Source organism: Dermatophagoides pteronyssinus, unplaced genomic scaffold (genome assembly GCF_027571235.1).
Source record: "Dermatophagoides pteronyssinus isolate colony J.1.1.1.1 unplaced genomic scaffold, Derpt_VIB-CSIC_2022.12 sq0003, whole genome shotgun sequence".
NCBI lineage: Eukaryota > Metazoa > Arthropoda > Arachnida > Sarcoptiformes > Pyroglyphidae > Dermatophagoides > Dermatophagoides pteronyssinus.
This window is the reverse complement of record NW_027461527.1, coordinates 3,755,496-3,774,516: the sequence shown is the minus strand read 5'-3', so window position 1 is coordinate 3,774,516 and position 19,021 is coordinate 3,755,496. Positions and strand designations below refer to the sequence as shown.

At 28.8% G+C, this 19,021-nt stretch overlaps 3 protein-coding genes across 6 annotated transcripts; 2 read left to right on the top strand and 1 right to left on the bottom strand.

Moving 5' to 3' along the window:
* The first annotated feature begins 19 nt into the window (after positions 1-19).
* On the top strand, positions 20-2,417 carry LOC113789968 (ATP-binding cassette sub-family F member 1). Its single transcript, XM_027339572.2, has 2 exons — positions 20-336; positions 403-2,417. Exons 1-2 carry the CDS (start codon positions 177-179, stop codon positions 2,307-2,309), a joined length of 2,067 nt encoding a protein of 688 aa, XP_027195373.2. The 5' UTR covers positions 20-176; the 3' UTR covers positions 2,310-2,417.
* Positions 2,418-3,289: 872 nt separating this feature from the next.
* atos (atos homolog atossa) lies at positions 3,290-13,944 on the top strand. Of its 2 annotated transcripts, none has more exons than XM_075825105.1 (8): positions 3,290-3,440; positions 7,397-9,410; positions 12,174-12,244; positions 12,333-12,459; positions 12,548-12,718; positions 12,796-12,855; positions 12,932-13,107; positions 13,166-13,944. In XM_075825105.1, the coding sequence occupies exons 2-8, from the start codon at positions 7,557-7,559 to the stop codon at positions 13,335-13,337; spliced, it is 2,631 nt and encodes an 876-aa protein (XP_075681220.1). In that variant the 5' UTR covers positions 3,290-3,440; positions 7,397-7,556; the 3' UTR covers positions 13,338-13,944. The 2 variants fall into 2 exon arrangements, with proteins under 2 accessions (XP_075681220.1, XP_075681219.1); XM_075825104.1 differs by lacking the exon at positions 3,290-3,440 and adding an exon at positions 5,354-6,206 and having other exon boundaries at positions 6,304-9,410.
* LOC113789966 (uncharacterized) lies at positions 13,912-19,014 on the bottom strand. 3 transcript variants are annotated; one of them, XM_075825108.1, is made up of 7 exons: positions 18,619-19,014; positions 16,634-16,730; positions 15,874-16,564; positions 15,452-15,815; positions 14,984-15,380; positions 14,752-14,923; positions 13,912-14,686 (listed from the first exon to the last, which is right to left on the bottom strand). In XM_075825108.1, the coding sequence occupies exons 2-7, from the start codon at positions 16,697-16,699 to the stop codon at positions 14,319-14,321; spliced, it is 2,058 nt and encodes a 685-aa protein (XP_075681223.1). In that variant the 5' UTR covers positions 16,700-16,730; positions 18,619-19,014; the 3' UTR covers positions 13,912-14,318. The 3 variants fall into 3 exon arrangements, with proteins under 3 accessions (XP_075681223.1, XP_075681221.1, XP_075681222.1); XM_075825106.1 differs by lacking the exon at positions 18,619-19,014 and adding an exon at positions 17,570-18,205; XM_075825107.1 differs by lacking the exon at positions 18,619-19,014 and adding an exon at positions 17,177-17,513.
* Between the last annotated feature and the right edge of the window lie 7 nt (positions 19,015-19,021).

Here is a 19,021-nt window from a genome sequence, read left to right as displayed (position 1 = left end):
GCGATAGTCGATTAAGTCGTCCATCACTTTGAATTACATGTGTGCCACGCAATATCAAAATATTTTGTGTTCCATTTTTATAACCGGCTTTTAATTTGATTTTTTTGTTTTATTTGAAAAAAGTTTAGTTAATAAATTCAGTAAATTGATATTACAATCGAAAAAACAAAACAACAATGCCCAAAAAGAAGAAAAGTAATCGATTTGATTTTTTAAACGATGATGATGATGAAGTACCATCAATTATAACGGCTGAAGATTTAGCCAATGATGATGATGAAATTGGAAAGAAAACTGGTCAACAAAAGAAAAATAAGAATAAAAAAGATAATAAAGGTGAGTTTTTTTTCGCTCATTTTGAATTGATTGTTTTTAAAAGTCTTATTTTTCTGAATTAAAAAGGTGATTCAAAATCTCAGGTGACCAAAGAACCACCAAAACCAGTCGTCATCGACGATAATGAAGATGATATTGATATTGATGATGATGGTGAAGAACAACAAGAAAATGTTGATAAATCAATGGATGATGTAACGAATAAAATGACAAAATTAACACATAAAGAAAAACGAAAATTAAAATTACAAAAAGCACGTGAAGCAGAAGAACAACAACAATTAGAAGAATGTTTAACATTGGATAAAAATTTTACTATTTCAACATCTGGTGCAACATTAGTTGATAATGCATTAAAAGTGGAAGAATTTTCAATGAGTGCTGCTGGTAAAGAATTATTGGTGAATGCATCATTATCAATAACATTAGGTCGTCGTTATGGTTTGGTTGGACCAAATGGTCACGGTAAAACAACATTATTACGTCATATTGCTGATAAACGTGCATTACGTTTACCCAATGAATTGGATATTTTACTTTGTGAACAAGAAGTTATGGCTGATGAAACGCCTGCCGTACAGGTTGTTTTAAAAAGTGATAAAAAACGTGATGCATTAATGGAAGAATTAGATCAACTTTCAAAAGTGGATAGTCTAAAAAATTCCGAACGTATAACACAGATTTATGATGAATTACAAGCAATCGGTGCTGATAGTGCTGAATCACGTGCACGTCGTATTTTAGCCGGTTTAGGTTTTGTTACGGCCGAAATGCAAGATAGACCAACAAAAAATTTCAGTGGTGGTTGGCGTATGCGTGTATCATTAGCACGCGCATTATTTATGGAACCATCCGTACTGTTGTTGGATGAACCAACAAATCATCTTGATTTAAATGCCGTTATTTGGCTAGATAATTATCTACAAGAATGGAAAAAAACATTAATAATCGTATCACATGATCAATCATTTTTAGATAATGTTTGTACAGATATTATACATTTAGATCGGCAAAAATTATTCTATTATCGTGGAAATTATACACAATTTAAAAAAATGTATGAACAAAAAAAACGTGAATTTAATAAAGAATTAGATAAACAAGAACGACAATTGAAACAGCTGAAACAATCAGGAAAATCAAGTAAACAAGCAGAAAAACAGATAAAAGAACATCAAGCAAGAAAAACTGGTGATCATCAAGCTAAAAGTAATTTGCTTAAACGACAAAAAGATTATCAAGTACGATTTACATTTGTTAATCCACCACCATTAAGTCCACCAATTCTTGGCCTACATGATGTTGATTTTGGTTATGAACCGAGTAAATTAATATTTAAAAATTTAAATTTTGGTATCGATATGTCATCACGTATTGCTATTGTTGGTCCAAATGGTGTTGGTAAATCAACATTTTTAAAATTACTTTCAGCTGAAATTGAACCAATATCGGGTGAATTAAGAAAAAATCATCGTGCACGTATTGCAAAATTTGATCAACATTCAGGTGAACATTTACCAAGCTCGGAAACACCAACCGAATATCTGATGCGTGTATTTAATCTAACATATCAAGATGCACGTAAACAACTTGGTTCATTTGGTTTAATATCACATGCACATACAATACCAAATGGACAGTTAAGTGGTGGACAAAAATCACGTGTTGCATTAGCTGAAATGGCATTACGTGGACCACATATATTGATATTGGATGAACCTACAAATAATCTTGATTTAGAATCAATCGATGCATTAGCTAAAGCTATTAATGAATTTGAAGGTGGTGTCATCGTTGTTACGCATGATGAACGTTTGATTCGTGAAACTGATTGTCAATTATGGGTTATTGAAAATAATTCCATTGCTGAAATTGATGGTGATTTTGATGATTATCGGGAAGAAATTCTACAATCATTAGGTGAAAAAGTTAATAATCCATCATTATCGGCACAGATGGCAGGTGCTATTTAATAATAATGATGATTTTTTTTTAATAAGAATTTTTTTTCAATTATTGTTTGAAAATGTTGCTTATAATTTTTTCAAAAATGAAAATAAAATAAAAGTTTTAAATACAAACATCAGATGGCGTAAAAGTCGATTTTCGAATTTTTTTTTCTGTTCTGCTTCCTGAACGATTGCGCAAATCGAATCATCGAATGATGATGATAATTCGAAAATTTTCTTTTTTCTCTCGAGGTTTTCGAGGTTAACAAAACGATGGTGAGATTGAGAAATATGGAACGACAATAACAATGATAACGATAAAAAAAAACAGGTTAATTTGATTCGATTTTGTGTATCGAAAGTCAATTTATGTGTTTTGATCCTTTTTTTTGTTTTGTTTTGTTTTGTTTATTGTTTTTTGTTTGAATAATGTTAATTACATCGGCTAATTATGATTATCAATTATTATTTCTCATTATTTTGTCGTTTACAAATGAATGAATGAATGAAACAAACAAACAAAATTTATATTCATTGTTTATGTGTGATTGTGTGTATCAAAATTGAATTTTGTTATTATCGTTATTTTTCTCTTTTTTTTCTCTCGACAAAAGTGTTATCAATTGCATATTGTTTTTATTAGAAAAATTCATCGAACTGATTTTTTTCGCCTATTTTTGTTTTGCATCCATAATCGATTAATCAATCAATCAATCGACGAATAGAAAAAATGTTGTTCACAATAATAACAATGATGATGATAAACATCGATTATATCGCGATATCGAAAAAAAAATAATAATAATTTTCAATGTTGTCCTTCACTTTACTTTTGTTCGATTTTTTTTTGCTCTCTTCCTATTTTTGATTCGATTTTTTGTTCGCTTTCTGTTTGTTTCGTTTTTTTCTCAGTAAAAACGAACAAAAAAAAATTCAAAAAACAAAAATCATTTCATCAATAATGACATTTTGACGTTCACTTTTTTTTCATTTCATTTCATCATTACAAATTTCTTCTGTATTTGAATATATATTGACATCATAGATTAAATCGCATTGCATCATCATCATCCTCATCATGAATCATTGATTCGAAGCCAACAAAATCCCCATTTTTCATTAAATTTTCATGATGGACTTGATCATTAAATAAAGGTAAGGACATATTTTATATATAGCTATAGTTTTCGGACGACAATCGAATGAAATTGAAACCAGATTAATCGAGAGAAGGGAAAACCAAAATCAAATCAAACTTTTTCAATTCGATTTCATTAAATTTTATTTAATTATAGTGATACTAATCATCATCATTATCCATAATGTTTTAATGTTTATTACATTTTCCATTTCGAATTACCATTGTTTGTTTGTTGCGTATGTTTTTTGTTTTGTTGTTGTTGTTTTTATATATGTTCCAGGTTCGTTGTCCTCGGTTCGTGTGTAATCATCATCATCATCATCAGTGCTAAATATTTTTTGTGCGTAGAATTTTTGTGTTTGTTGTTTGGTTGATTGAATCATGCTTCGGGTATATGTAGTGCAAAAAAATGAGGGTATTTTGTTTGTTTGTTTGTTTGGTGAATACTTTTTTTTTCTTTTGCATTGATCACATGAATGTTATAAGATTATGGATCATCACAAAAAAAAATCGATTGAACTCTAATCGATCTTGTTGAATGAAATTCTGCTGGTAAAATATCATCATCATTTGATTGATTGGTAAGTTTAAACTTGAAATTTTTTTCATTCTTTTTTTTCCATTTATCCTTCTTCCATTGAAAATAGGAATTTTTTCCTTTTTCTTTCTTGTTTGTTTCTACCTGAATGCCTAGCGACAATTTGATTATTTTTTTTTAAAAAAAAGGAGAAAACTAATATTTAAACAGGAGTTGGAAGGTAAAATCCAGTTTTTTTCTAGCTTTTAATTCATTTTCTTTTCTTTTTTTAAAATATTTTTCTTCTTCTCTATACGACAATGACAAACAAACGATAATGACGACCAACAACAACAACCACCGAACAATGTCGAATTTCTATTCAAAAATTGTAATGATGATGATGATGATGTTGATCGAATTGTGAATCACGAAAACAGAGAAAAAAAAACATGCATGCACATTATTATTATTTCTTGCATTCTCGTCGTCTGTTCATTGTCGTTTTTTGTTGTTGCTAAGGGCCTTTTTTGTGAAATAAAAAGAAGGAAATAGCTATATCCTTATTTATTGACCTTTTACCGATAGGTCATTCATGTATTTCACATAGCTTAAGCATATATGGGGAAGACCTCGTATTCTATGTGTGAAAGTATACCACCAGTTTTTGTTTTTCTCAATTGATTCTTGATATTTTTTTTCTGGTTTACAGCAGCAGCAGCAGCAGATAAATGTGTTCTGTTTCAATGAGAGAAAAAACAGCTGACAATTATTTTTCTTCTGCACACATTCTATTCAATTTAAACAAAAATGTGTGTAATGAATGAATGACAGAAATTGAAAAGAAATATCGTCTGTTTTTTTTGTTGCTTTTGATTCACACACACACACAGAAGATAATGATAGATCTGAGAATCCTATTTCATTCCGTTTTTTTTTCCTTTTGATTTGCTATACAATGAATGCAGCTGGTTTGTTTTTGGTTTTTCATCTGGTTTTACCACCAGCATTATCATCTTTTTTTTCTGAATCAATTGCTACTACAACACACACCCAAACGAATCTTTAACTATTTTATGTGGAATTTAAATGGATTCATCATCATCATTATTATGATGATAATAGGTAGTGGTGGATATTTAAACATATATTTGACATGCGTATTTTAATGTTTTTCGTATATGAATGAATTCAATGGATAATACAGTCTTTCTGTGTGTGAAAGTTTTTTATTTGGGATTTTTCTTTCTTTTTTGGATTGTTGTTTGTTGTTGATTTGAAAAAAATAGTGGTGGTAGTCTGTTTTGATGCATTTGATGTACATGATGATGATGATGATGATAGAAGAAGGAAATCAGTATTTCATTTTGGCAAATATATAAAATATAGAGTACTCTCTGCATGTGTATACATCAAATATATATTGTTGGTGGTTGTGTGATGAAAAAAAATATCGTCAGCAAAAATATAAATATTGTTCATTGAAAAAAAAGTGAGAAAGAAAAAGTAAATTTACCATATATAATACTGCAACGAGAGAAATAGAAAATAGAAAAGGTCCTGGAAAATCATCATATGAGAGATTGTAGTTTGTTTTGTTTGGTTTGGTTGGTTGATGTAACAACAGAGAGAGAGAAAGAAGAAAATATTTCAAATTGAAACCAAAATCATCATCATCATCATCGATTTCATCAAGAATTTTGTTTCAAATCAAAATCAAAATTCAAAGAATCTTTTCTGGCCTTTTTCTCAATCATCGATCAATCAATCAAGAAAAGTAGATGTAGAAATTGAATATTGTTTTCTGGAACAGCAAAAAAACATTATCAAACAATTTTTTTTCCTCACTCTCTTTGTGTTTCTCTCATTTTTGTTTTCAATCATCCTAAATCAGTTTTTTTGTTGCAAAACTCAAAACTCGTCAATGTATGTTGTGTATTTGTTGCAGGTGAAAAATAAAGAGAAACTTTTTCGTTTGAAAAGATAGAAGGAAACGATTTTGTTTTGTGAAACGAAAAGAGAACGAACGAAAATCTTGTTTTCGAAAAACTTTGTCGTCGTTGCTGTTTTTTTTTTTAATTTTGTCTTGCACAACACATTTTTTTTGGCCATCATTGAATCAACATCGAATTAACTGATTATCATCATCATCATCATCAAATCGAAAATATTTATCTTCACTGAATTGCTTTTTTCTTCTGTGTGTATGTTTAGTGTGTGTGATCCAACCTAAATCCATCACAACCCAAAAAATCAACAAAAAGTAAGTTTGTTTTTGTATGAATTTTTTTTTTGTTTTGTTAATGTTTGCCTTATCAACATTCTTCTGTTACATTTTTTCTCCACCTTTTTGGTTATAGATCTGATAATCATTACGAATCTGATCAACACAGTGTGAAACAGCAAAAAAAATATGCTAAATATTTTTATGGAAATAAATAATCTTTTTGATCAACAAAATAACAGTCATTATAATCATATAACCTACAAAAATACTGGCGAATTTAACAATAATCAATTACAGCAACGACGAAAACAACCGGAATTGAAAAACAACGATAACAACGAAAATTTAACAGCGATCAAATTATCAGATGATGATAATAATATCATATCAACACGAACATCAACAACAACGGATAGAACTAGAAATATAATAACTGATAATTTTCCTGTTGTTGTTATTGGTAACAAAATCAAGAAACAACAAGAAAATTCTTATCATCATAATAATCAATATCGACAATTATTTTGTCGTCTGTTTGATGATTTGGATGATTATCAACAAACAAAACCACAACAAAAACAAAATGATATTACGTTAATGATAATAATAATCATCATAGCTATTGAATATTTGTGGTTGATCAATATATTTGATCAACAACAACGAAAACAACAGCAATAACAACAAGATGACCATGATGATCAATCAATTTGGTCATTCCATATTCTATATATTCAATCATCATGGTCATCCAAAATGAAGATTTAATCATCAAGAAATAATAGCAAGCATGAAGTTACACCATCATGTTATATGTGTGTTTGTTGACAAAAAGTGTGTGTGTGTGTAAAAGAAATTGAATTTTGAACTTTGATTTTTCTTTTAAATTTTGGATTTGGGTTCATCATCAGCAAACTTTTTTTTCATTTATGGACCACCACATTGATTATAATGATAATAATGATAATTTGATGATGATGATGACTTGCTTGCTTGTTTCAATAATGTTCAATTGATTATGATGGTGTGTGTTTGTTATCTTTGTTTCCTTATAGTTATTAGTCCAAAAATTATGTGTGCGTATAGTGTTTTGGTTTGAAATGATAAGAAGAGAATGTTTTTTGTATATATTTGGTTAATGATGATGATTCATGTTTGGTAAAATCCTGGAACCAATGAAGAAAATTTCTTTGTTTTTCTCTCTCACTCTTCTCTTCTTTTTTTAGTTGTGATTCGACTATTATGACTGACTGAAATATAAATATCCAAACACAACGCGCACATATTAAGCACACATACATTTAATGCAATATTTTCAACAACAACAAAAAAAAATAGAGTGATAATTGATCAAGAATTAGATCAAACAACCAACAATAAATCAAGATGCATCAACATGGAAAAGATGTTGCAGCAGCAACAACAACAACAACAGCAAAAAATTTGACTGGTCTAAATATTGGTGGTGTTTCATCATCATCATCACCAACAACAACAACAACAACGATAAATGAAATATCTCATTTATCATCATCATCATCATCATCAACAATAGCATCAGCAATTTCAACATCAATCAATGATATTATTGATGAAGAATCAAAATCATCAATGATGATGATGATGATTGGTAATCAAGCAATAACAACAACAACAACTGCAACAACAACAACAACTGAAACAGGAACAATAATTAATAGCAATAATGATAATCGTTATTATAATTCAAATACATTTCCATTATTATCAAGATCATCGATTAAAAGACCATTAAGTTTAACACAGGATATAACAACAACAAATCATCATTCATGTCATCATCATCATTATCATAATAATAATAATAATAATCAATTACAACAACAACAACAACAATTTTATCATCGAACATTTGATAAATATCGTTGTAATTGTAATCAAAGTGGTGGTGGTGGTGGTGGTAATAATGGTGGTGGTCATCGTTCACGTTCAAAAACAATACATTCATATAATTCTTATTATTCAACTTATCAGAATCAATATCAACATCATCATCATCATAATAATCCTTATAATAATATTCATTATCAACATCAAAATCAAAATCATCAGTTAAGATGTCAGGATTTATATCACAATCATCATCATTCACAAATCAATAAAGGTTGTGTGGGTGATAATGATGGTTTCAATCAACAACAACAGCAACGTGGAACAATGCGTAATCTAATTGTCGAATATCGTACAAAAACACGTAAAGTTGATCCATTATCATCATCTTCTTCTTCATCTTCATCATCAACAACATCGATGACATCATCGATTCATAATGATAATGGTTCTACTAATATAATGGATGATGATGATGATAGTAATAGTCGTAATAGTAGTAATTGTAATTTACATAAGGAAGTAAAAAATATAACCGTATCATCATTACCATCAACAACATCGATTTCAACACAAAAAATTTTCGAAGATGATGAAGAAATGGAAACAATTATTGAACAACAACATGATAATAATAATAATGGCAAGAATGATAATGATGGAAATGTTACAATGCTTGATGATGATGATGAAACAAATATTGATAGAGATCCGAATAATAACAATGATGATGATGATGATGTTGATGATTCATTATTATCATCATCAACAATAAAACCATTGGATGGTATATTACCGGATCCAACAACAACAACAACATCGTCATCATCAACATCGTTGTATAAACGAATTTTATATCATAATCATCATCACCATCATAATCATCATAATCGCTATCCATATGATGATTATCGTTATTGGCCAAAACGTGCTGGTAATGGTGGTAATACAGATTATTCGATGAAAAAATGGTCAACAACAACAGCATCAACAACAACGTCATCAAAAACGAATAATGAACCAGTATTTTCGTCATCATCATCGATGCTGACGTCAACAACGTCGACAACATTAACGTCAACAAATGAAAATTCTTTCAAAACAAATGGCAATTGTGAATCATTGGAAAATCATTCAAATTCAAATTCAAATGATAATTTGATAAAAAATACTGATGATATAATTAAAAAATCAAATGATATAGCTGCTGCTGCTGCTGTTGCTGGTCCATCATCATCATCATCATCGACAACACCAATCACATATACAATACCAACGGTAGCTGAAAAAGAACAATTTCAAAGATCTCTGGATAGCGCAACTACATTAGTCTTTCATCGTCGAAGCGGTCTTCCTCTTAATTCTAGTCCTGTAAGTATATTTTTTTATTTTGTTTAAAGATTTTAGGATGATATTTGTTTGAAAAAAGAAAGAAAAAATTCACTTTCATAGTTGAAATAAGTTGACCTAAATTTATGCTTTTTCGTTTTGTTTTTGATGATGATACGGAAAATAGGAAGAGTTATAATGTTGACGTAAAGATTGAAATGATGATGATGATGATCATCATCATCATCATTATAATTAAAATCATTTCGATGGTGCCCTATAGGGATTTTTTTGTTTTTTGTTTTTTTGAATAAGAAGAAAAATTTATATGTAAAAATACATGATGATAAAATAATCAGCTTAATTGCCATTGAATAGATTTTTGGTTGTTTTTATCTATAATTTTATTATCCCTAATTATTATTGACCATTGGTCACCGAAAAACAAAAATCTTTTGATAATAAACTGTGGAGAGAAAAAAAGTTGAATTATCAAATTAGGATCATTAATTTGAATGAAAATTTTGTTTTTTTTTATTCATTCAACGACTATAATGATGATGATGATGGGTTCGGTTATGTTGAAGATGGTTTTAAATTAGCTTTTGGCATGATTCATTTTATTTGAGAAGTAAAAAAAACATAAAACTTTGTTCCGGTATCGAGAACTATCGATAGAGAAACACTACTACTACTAAATCATGATTATAAAACGAAACAGAAAGAAAATTGATTAAGAAATTACATTTTTGAAAATATTTTCCATTTCAATTGATTATTTATGTTAATCACTGACCAATTTCATCATCATCATCATTATCAAGGTTTTTTTTTATTTTCTTCTTGTTTCAAGTTTCATAAACAATTTTTTTTCTGTTTTGAGTGTGAGGCATTATTTACTGTTTTCTGGGTTACATAATAAGAAGGAATTGGAAAGTTGTTGTTGTTGTTGTTGTTGATTTGGGGTAATTTTATTTTTAAGAAAAAAGAGACCATTTCATGTTATTTCATGCTGTTGTTATTGACAGTTTGTTTTTCATATCCAATATTTTTATCATCATTGAAAATGGCTTATTTATTTTTCTCTCTTTTTGTTATTTTGCTGGTGCAAAATAACAATTGTAATAGAAATTGGATAAAAAACATATGTGTGTGTGTGATCTATATGTGATAAATGACAGCAAATAACGATTGTCAAAAAATATTGGGAAATGATGTTGGCATTTTTGTGTGTTTGTCTACAGCGTATAGGTCAAGGAATAAAAAATGAAATGAAATTGTCATAAAAAAATACAATATGTCATTAGGATTTTTCTTCTTCTTCTTCTTCTTCCAGGAATGATTTTCCAATTCAAAAATGATTTTATTAATGATTTTATTTGATGATGATAATGATGGTAGAATGAATGATTTCAATGTGTTAACACTTACGCACACACACACACTGAATAAATATATAGCAAAGGTTTGACCTAATTACATTGAACTATATTTCTCTCTTTTTTTCACAATGTTTCTCTCACTCTCACATTGACTCTGTCATCTTTTTATAATTTTGAGAATGATGGTTGACTATCTACTTTATTCGATATGATTCGAATCCAATTTGCAAGAGAACTTGAAATTTTTTATGTGTTCAAGGTGAAACATAAACATATAAAAGAAGCTAAGTGAACAAGCCTTATTTATTTATATTTGATTGAAAAAAACCAATTTTTTTCAAGTTTGTAAGGAAAAAAATTTCAATTTTAAAGATTCTGGTTGCGCATAATCAGTATTTCAATATTGCTAGAAAATGACCACAAAAAAAATTGATTTTCTATTTCTCAACCATACATCTTTCTGGAACATCTTATTCGAAATGGCTTTTGAGAAATGAACAGTTTTGTATTCAGACCATATCAGATTGCAGTAGCAAAAAAAAAGATTCAATTGTTTCTCTCTTATTGTATTTTGTTTAAATCCTTATTTTGATTATTTTATCCATTTTAGCTTGTTTTTTGTTTTCATTACAACTACAATGTTGTATCCTTGGATTTTTGTTTTGTTTTGTTTTCCTAACTCTTAAGTTTCATCCGATCATCATTATCATTGCGCATAGTAATTTTTGTTTATATAGAAATGTCAATGTTGAAGGGAAAATGTATACAATAATAAAAAATACAATATTTCATTTTTTGATGATGATGATGATCAAACAATCCAATGATGAACACCTTGGCCACGAATAGAATATCATTATTTAAAAAAGGTAGAAAATGAATGTTTAAATTGTTGTTGTTGTTAAGGTAAGGATATTGAAACTAGAAAAGATAATACTCAGGGAAAGCCATATGTGTGTGTGTGTATGTTTCATTGACAGGATTTATAATTTTTCCATTATAATGATGATTTTGAATAATTTTCTTAATGGCTTTAAAATAGTGGATAACATTTATAAACAAAAAAAAAGATTTACGACAAAGGTGATGATTGCTAAGTATAACTAACTTGAAATTGTTCCAAAGTTACAAGGTAATTTGTGTGTGTGTGTAAAAAAAAGTAATTAAGTGTAGGCGATTATTATGATTACTATCATTTCTTTTTCCCATTGAAAATTATCAATTTATGAAAATCATAATGTTATAATCATAATTCATTGATTTTTTTTGGCTGAATTTTTGTTGTTGTTGTTGTTGGAGAAAAACCCTGACTAATTGTGTGTTGATTGATAATGTGCATAATAAACAATGCTGCGCGCGCCCATTCGATAATCGATTAATTTTATTTGTTTTTGTTTTTGTTTTTGATAAATTTCAAATATAGGCACCAATTCGTAAATCTGGAACTTGTTTCGATTTTGACAGTTCTCTTACATCTGTGAATGCAATTAAAAAGTAAGCAAAAAAAATTTTCAATGAAAATGAACAAACAGAAAAAAAACTAATTTTATTGATTGATCGATTTTTTTTTGTTCAAATACAGAGCTCTTTTTCATAAAGATCCTGATGGAAAAGATGATGATTATCATCATCCAAATCTTCGTTCATCTAAACTAAGTCTTTCAGCTCCTACAACAACTACTACTAGTGGTTTACTTGGAAATTTTGAGGTTTGTTACTCTTTAATTTTTTGGATTTCTATGATTCATTGATTAATGATTTGTTTTTGATTTTGATTTTGATTTGGAAATCATTTAGGAATCAGTATTGAATGGTCGTCTTGATCCAGCTAGTATTGTACATGGATTTTCAGCCGAAATCGGTGCTAGCGGTGGTTTTTGTCCATCACATAAAACATTTCCTGTCACTGTATTTTTCTATACACTGCAAGATACTGATAAAGGAGAAAAAATGTCTTCACCATATTTGGTATGTTAGGATGATCATCATCATCATCCATTGTAATTCTATTATAAACATTATATTTTCATTTACAACAACATTAGGGCCATATCAATCTTGGTGAAAAAGGATATCATGTACCTAGACAAGGAACTGTACAGGTGGTAAGTTTTTTTTTGTTTGTTCAAGCTTGAATAATGATAATATTTAAATATAATGGAAATTTTTTCCCTTTTTTAGACATTATTCAATCCAAATGGAACTGTGGTAAAAATGTTTGTTGTACGTTATGATCTTTCGGATATGCCACCAAATTGTCGTACATTTTTACGACAACGTACATTATTTATGCCAAATGATGCCAATGAACATCATCCAGATAGTCGTAAATGGTTACGTTACCTCATCCATCTCAGGTAATTGCTTTATTTTCTCTCCATTGTTTGTGTTTATTTTTTTTTCTCTTTTCAAAAGGTTTCAAAGTTCCAAATCTGGTCGTATACGTTTACATACGGATATACGGATATTAGTATTCCGTAAACATGATCTAGATGTAGCTACAATGAATGGTGGTGCACCATATGAACTACGATCATTTGTTCAGATGCCTTCCAATCCAAAGTATTCGAAAAATATTAAAACCTAGCAATCAATCAATCAATCAATGCGGTTCAATGATCGTTATTTTTATTTGTTCAATTCATCGGGATTAATATGTCTGAAATCATCTCACAGCAGAGAAATAATAAACTTATTCTAGTTTTGGATTATATTATTGGGCAATATTTTTTTTGTTCTCTCCAATTACAAAGCACACTGAATGCATGAAATATCATATATTATCTATATAACAATTGATGATTATCTTATTTTTTCTTCTTATGTGTCTCAACTTTAAGCTGTCGATATTTGTATGAAAAAAAACAACAACCGATTTCGCTTTTCGATTAACCAGTCCAGCAACAATTGATTGATTTGATTTATTCGAAATGAGAAAGAAAACTGAGATTGAATCAAAGTTGACAAAGAATATGAATATAATAACAATCAACACTTAAATCAATCAATCGATCGATCATTGGTTAATCTTAGCGGATCGAAACTCTTTCTTTTTTGTTTTTTGTTTTTCTTTCTTTTTTCTCGTTTTTCTTTCCAAAAAAAAACTTGTTGTTGAAATAATTCTTATTTTTTTCAAATACACACAAATACATAATATGATATATGATAAAATAAATAAATAAATTATAATAGGATATTAATAAAATTTTTTTGATTAGAAAATTTAAAAATTGTGATGGCCCATTTCGACCAAAAAAGAGACCCATCCATGAAAAGTGATCTTCACTGCATAGCATTTTCTATGGTACACAAGGTTAATGATAAAAAACCCGAAATATAATTATGTCTATATGGTGTATGTATGTATGTATCCTATATGAAATTGAACCCGAGATCCTATAAAGATGATGATTATTCGAATAATTCGGCTAATAAAAAAGAGATGCATAAATCAAATATATGTGTTTGGTAATGTGTTCGCGATATGTTTTTCCAATAAATATTTTTTTTGTATACAATATTTGTAATTCGAAATTTTGATCAAATTTGAATAAAAATCTTCATTATCCTAAGTAAATCTACAAAAACGGCCACGATACGGAAATACGGATACCGAACTTGGAGTATCGGAAAAATCACTCATTGAACGTATGGTTTGTGGTGTATTTGTTGCCGATTGATTATGTTGTTGATGATGATGATGATGATTACGATAATCTAACGATGATGATGATGTTGGCGTAGACAATAATGTTGATTTATGATAATCATTATGTTGTAAACTATGTTGTAAACATTTTAATTTTCTCATTCGTATCCAATAACGAATAGATGTACCCAATGATATTGTTAATAATATCATTAGAAATAATATCATCAAAATAATACCGACAGGCCGTAAACAAACCAATTCTTCATTTTGTTTATCTAGTTCAGCTGAGATAGACGAAAAAACAATCAATTGTATTGAATAGTTTTCATTGATAAATTAAAAATTTTACCTTTACTTGATTGAGAAATTGTTTCATCATCTTGATCATGATGAACTTCAAGTGCTTGTACCAACGAAATACTTTCCGATAATATCGGTGTTGCGGTTGTATTCAGAACCGAATCAAAACTTTGAAGTTTTGCCGATCGTTTCGATAAGTTTCGCCAATAACATCTTTGTGGCTAAATGAATAATATAGAATGAAAATATGAAAAATAAAAAAAATTTCCAAATAAACTTACCGGACAACGATTGTGACACATATGAATATCACATTCAAGATATAATGCTAATGATCCAGTAAATCTGAATGCTTTTAGATAGGCAAACAAACTGACCTGATGTCCATTATCAGCTTTATATGTACCACGAAATGGACTGATAAGTTTTTCATTCGTAACACATCCATTCGAATCAATTAATTGTAATCGTTGTTGTGCACCATTATGTGCTATACAATTTTTAACCAAAATATCAAAACCAACTTTTTCACTTTTCATATGTATCAACAATGTTAATGGATCACCAACAGTAACCGGACCTGTAGTACGTGTTCCAGCAATACCGAATCCACGACGAATTTCCATTTGACATTGTGGTGGATTAATAGTAAACACGACCGGACTACCAGTATTGACTCTGAAATTAAAAAAAAATAACAATGATTGATGATATCAATTCGAACAACATATATTGTGTTGATTGCTTACTCAACATTAACAAATGGAAACGAAACTGTTTTCCAAAAATCACTACCATATTCACAAGTTAAACGAAAATGTTCATCAAATTCTTCTTCAATCAATGAATTATATTGAATTGATAATGTATTCCACATTAGATGATCACGTCTACGTGCTTCACCGGGCATTGATGGATGATACATTTCTTGTCGACCTAATGTACCACATTGATTTAAACGAATAAAAAATTCATAATGACTACGACCAGATCCATTAATGTAAATACATTTTGGATCATGTACATAACCAGAACTATAAATAAGACCAGTAAATGTTCCATTAAAACGAACAACAACTTTCATATATTCATCTGAACATTCAGCAACAATATCTAAATACACATAAATTGAGTGAATATTTTCAAAATAAAATAACAAAAAAAAACATACGTTCAACACGTGTTATATTTAAACGTCCTACAGATGTCATAGGTGTACTGTATGGAAAATCATCATCAATTGAACCAAATGTCATTGAATTCGATGATGATGACGATGAATCGGATGATGTCATAAGAAAATTCTGATTTGGAATATTATTATAATTCAGTTGTTCGATTGAAGCTTCAGTTGTTGTTATCATTGCCGGGAATGATGATGATATTGGTGCCATAGTTTTAGTTGTTGTTGTTGTTGATGATGTTATTAATGGATTACGAAATCCACTTGGAATACCGGCAACTGGTGGCATATATGGTGGAAAACCTTGATGACGTCCTGAATCTATCCATCGCAGACGATTTTCATTATTATTTAATGCGGATGCGGATAAATCAATTGGTAAAATGAATGTTTGATTTGATGTTACATTATTATCACTTTGAACATTTGAATTCATAATAACGGTATCTGTATTTAAATTATTATTCAATTCAGTTGATAAAATTGGATTTGTTGTTGTTGTTATCATCATAATCGATCCATTTGAATCAGTAATATTTGGAATAATATTATTATCATCATCCATTGAATTTGATGTATCCATTGAAATATTAATAGGTAAAAATTCTTTTGTTAATCTTGCCGATTTATAATACGATGATTCACCACCATTATTTTGTTGATTATCTGTTTGGATAAACTATGCAAGGGAAAAAATTAATTTATTTGGAAATTTTGAGGAAAAAATGAACCAAATCAATCAACTTACATTTACAATATTGATGATAAACAAAATAATCAATATGATTGATTTGATTTGATATTTAGATGCCATTTTTTTCTAGTTGGTATATCGTCTATTGAATCTAAAATTTTAGATAGAAAAAGAAACAAGATAATCATTATCAATGAATTTCTAAACTGAAAATCTTTCTTTGTTTCAAAAAAAAATAAAAAACTGTTAACCAATCACGGTTTGCTACTGCAACCAGGTGTAATGAGAAACAATTTTCTGATTTTCTGTAAAATTTTAATTAATTAACCACAAAATCTGAAAAAAAAGTTTAAAAAAAGGGTTCATTATTCAAAGAGGTTATATACACTTCCGTGTTACACATTTTTTTCTTCTTTTCTTTTCTTCTTTAATTGTTATTATTATATAATTTTATAATTGTTTCTAGTATATTGTTGATCATAGAGTAAAAAAAACGAAATGAAATGAAATTAAACAAATAAAAAAAGAAGATAGGAAGTTGCTTTAGCTGACTGACCAACAACAACAACAACATTCATTACACAGAATTAGATCTACTTAATCATAATGATGATAGTGGTGGTGGTGGTGATGGTAACCAAAAGATAAAAATTAAAAGAAAAACAATCAATTATCTAGATGGACAGAGAGAGAGGAAATCATAGTTATGGCTGGCTGGCTGGTGTATCGAGTATCGATGGTTTCAATTGTATTTTTCGTTATCATCATTTGATTATCATTGGTGGTGATGTCCATTTGAATTGACCTTGAAAAAAATCACCAATCAATTTTTCTGGTCAAACAAACACACACAGAGAGAAAGATCACAACCATCTAATTAGTCAGTCATTTATGTGGTCAAGCAACAACAACAACAACAAAAGAAATTGATTGAATTTTTGCTGCTGCTGTTTGTGACTGATTTAAGATCTTTTTACTATGACTACTAACCCGTTATATTTGAAGAAAAAAATTATCATCGGTCTTTTTTTTTGTCGGGTGAATTCAAGAAAAAAGGGTGTCTTGAATTGAATTCAATTTGAAAAATTTTAAAATTGACCATCCTTTCATCATCGTCGTCGTCCTTGAACTTGAATTTACATTTATTACATTGACACCTGAACTTTGAATGAAATTTTTTTTTTTTGAAATTCAATTCTTGAATTACACACAGTTGGTGTGTTCGAAGATTCAATAACATTAATAGACGTTAGTTGAATATAATAAATAATTAGTGTAAACTTTTGTGATGTTTCATTCAATCAATTTTTTTTTTCTTTGGTTGTTCACGGTGATGGTGTGATTATTACCATCATCATCACACATTCACCCAGAAGAAGTTTTGTAGAAAAGCATGACAAAAGGACAACAACAACAAAACATGACAATTGAAAAGAAAAGAGGCAGGTAGACAATGTTGTTACACAATGAAAATTTTAAACAAAATTCACATGTTTTTTGAATGGACAACGAACGAAAAATGATTTTTCATCATTCCGGGATTCTTTTTTTTATCGAAAAAATTCAATTCAATTCAACTTTTTTATCGATTATCATTTGCAAAACAATTAATGGATTGAATTCAATTGAAATTGACGATTGGTCATATGTAAAAAAAAATCGAATGTTAACAAAAAATTGATGTTCGAATCACTATCGATACAATCGATATATTTTTCGTTCGATGAGTTTTTTCGATTTCCTTAATTTCGGGAATTTGTTTTGTTTTTGCTCCCGTTGAAATCATCATAATGATGATAATTTTCGTGGTAAATTTCGAAAATAAATGATGGGAAAAATCTTTTGGTGCATCAAACAACATTAGTGGTAATGTGTGTGATAATTTGTAATGATTCTCATTAAAACTAATGACATCCCTTATAATTTTGTTCAATTACCATTGGAAAAGAAAATCATTATCATTAAAAGCGTAATGTAACCAAATAAAATAATGATGATGATGATTATAATCAAAGTTTTTTTTTTTGCTTTCCACTTACCAGAATTATTCCCGGAAAAAAAATTGAAGAATTTTTGTAGAAATTTCCCGAAAAAAAATTGATGTAATCACAATGAAAAAACACAAAAAAATTGAATTATTAACGATTAATTTTGAAATCGGATTTTTATCGTCGTCATTATTATCATCGGTGTTTTAGCGAATGGTCAATGTCATTGTTTTTCTTGGTTTTCGGGAAACTTTTCTGTAAATTCAATTGGTCGATGACAGGACAAAAGATCGTAAAATTTTTTGGTTTTTTGCTTCCGTTTTTTTGTTGTTGTTTATGGAGTTTCTGAAGACACTGATCACACATTTATCATCATCATCATTAACAACTTTGATAATAAAAAAATTTTCTTTGTTTTTTCGTTGAAAAAAAACTTCTGGAAATAAAAAACTTC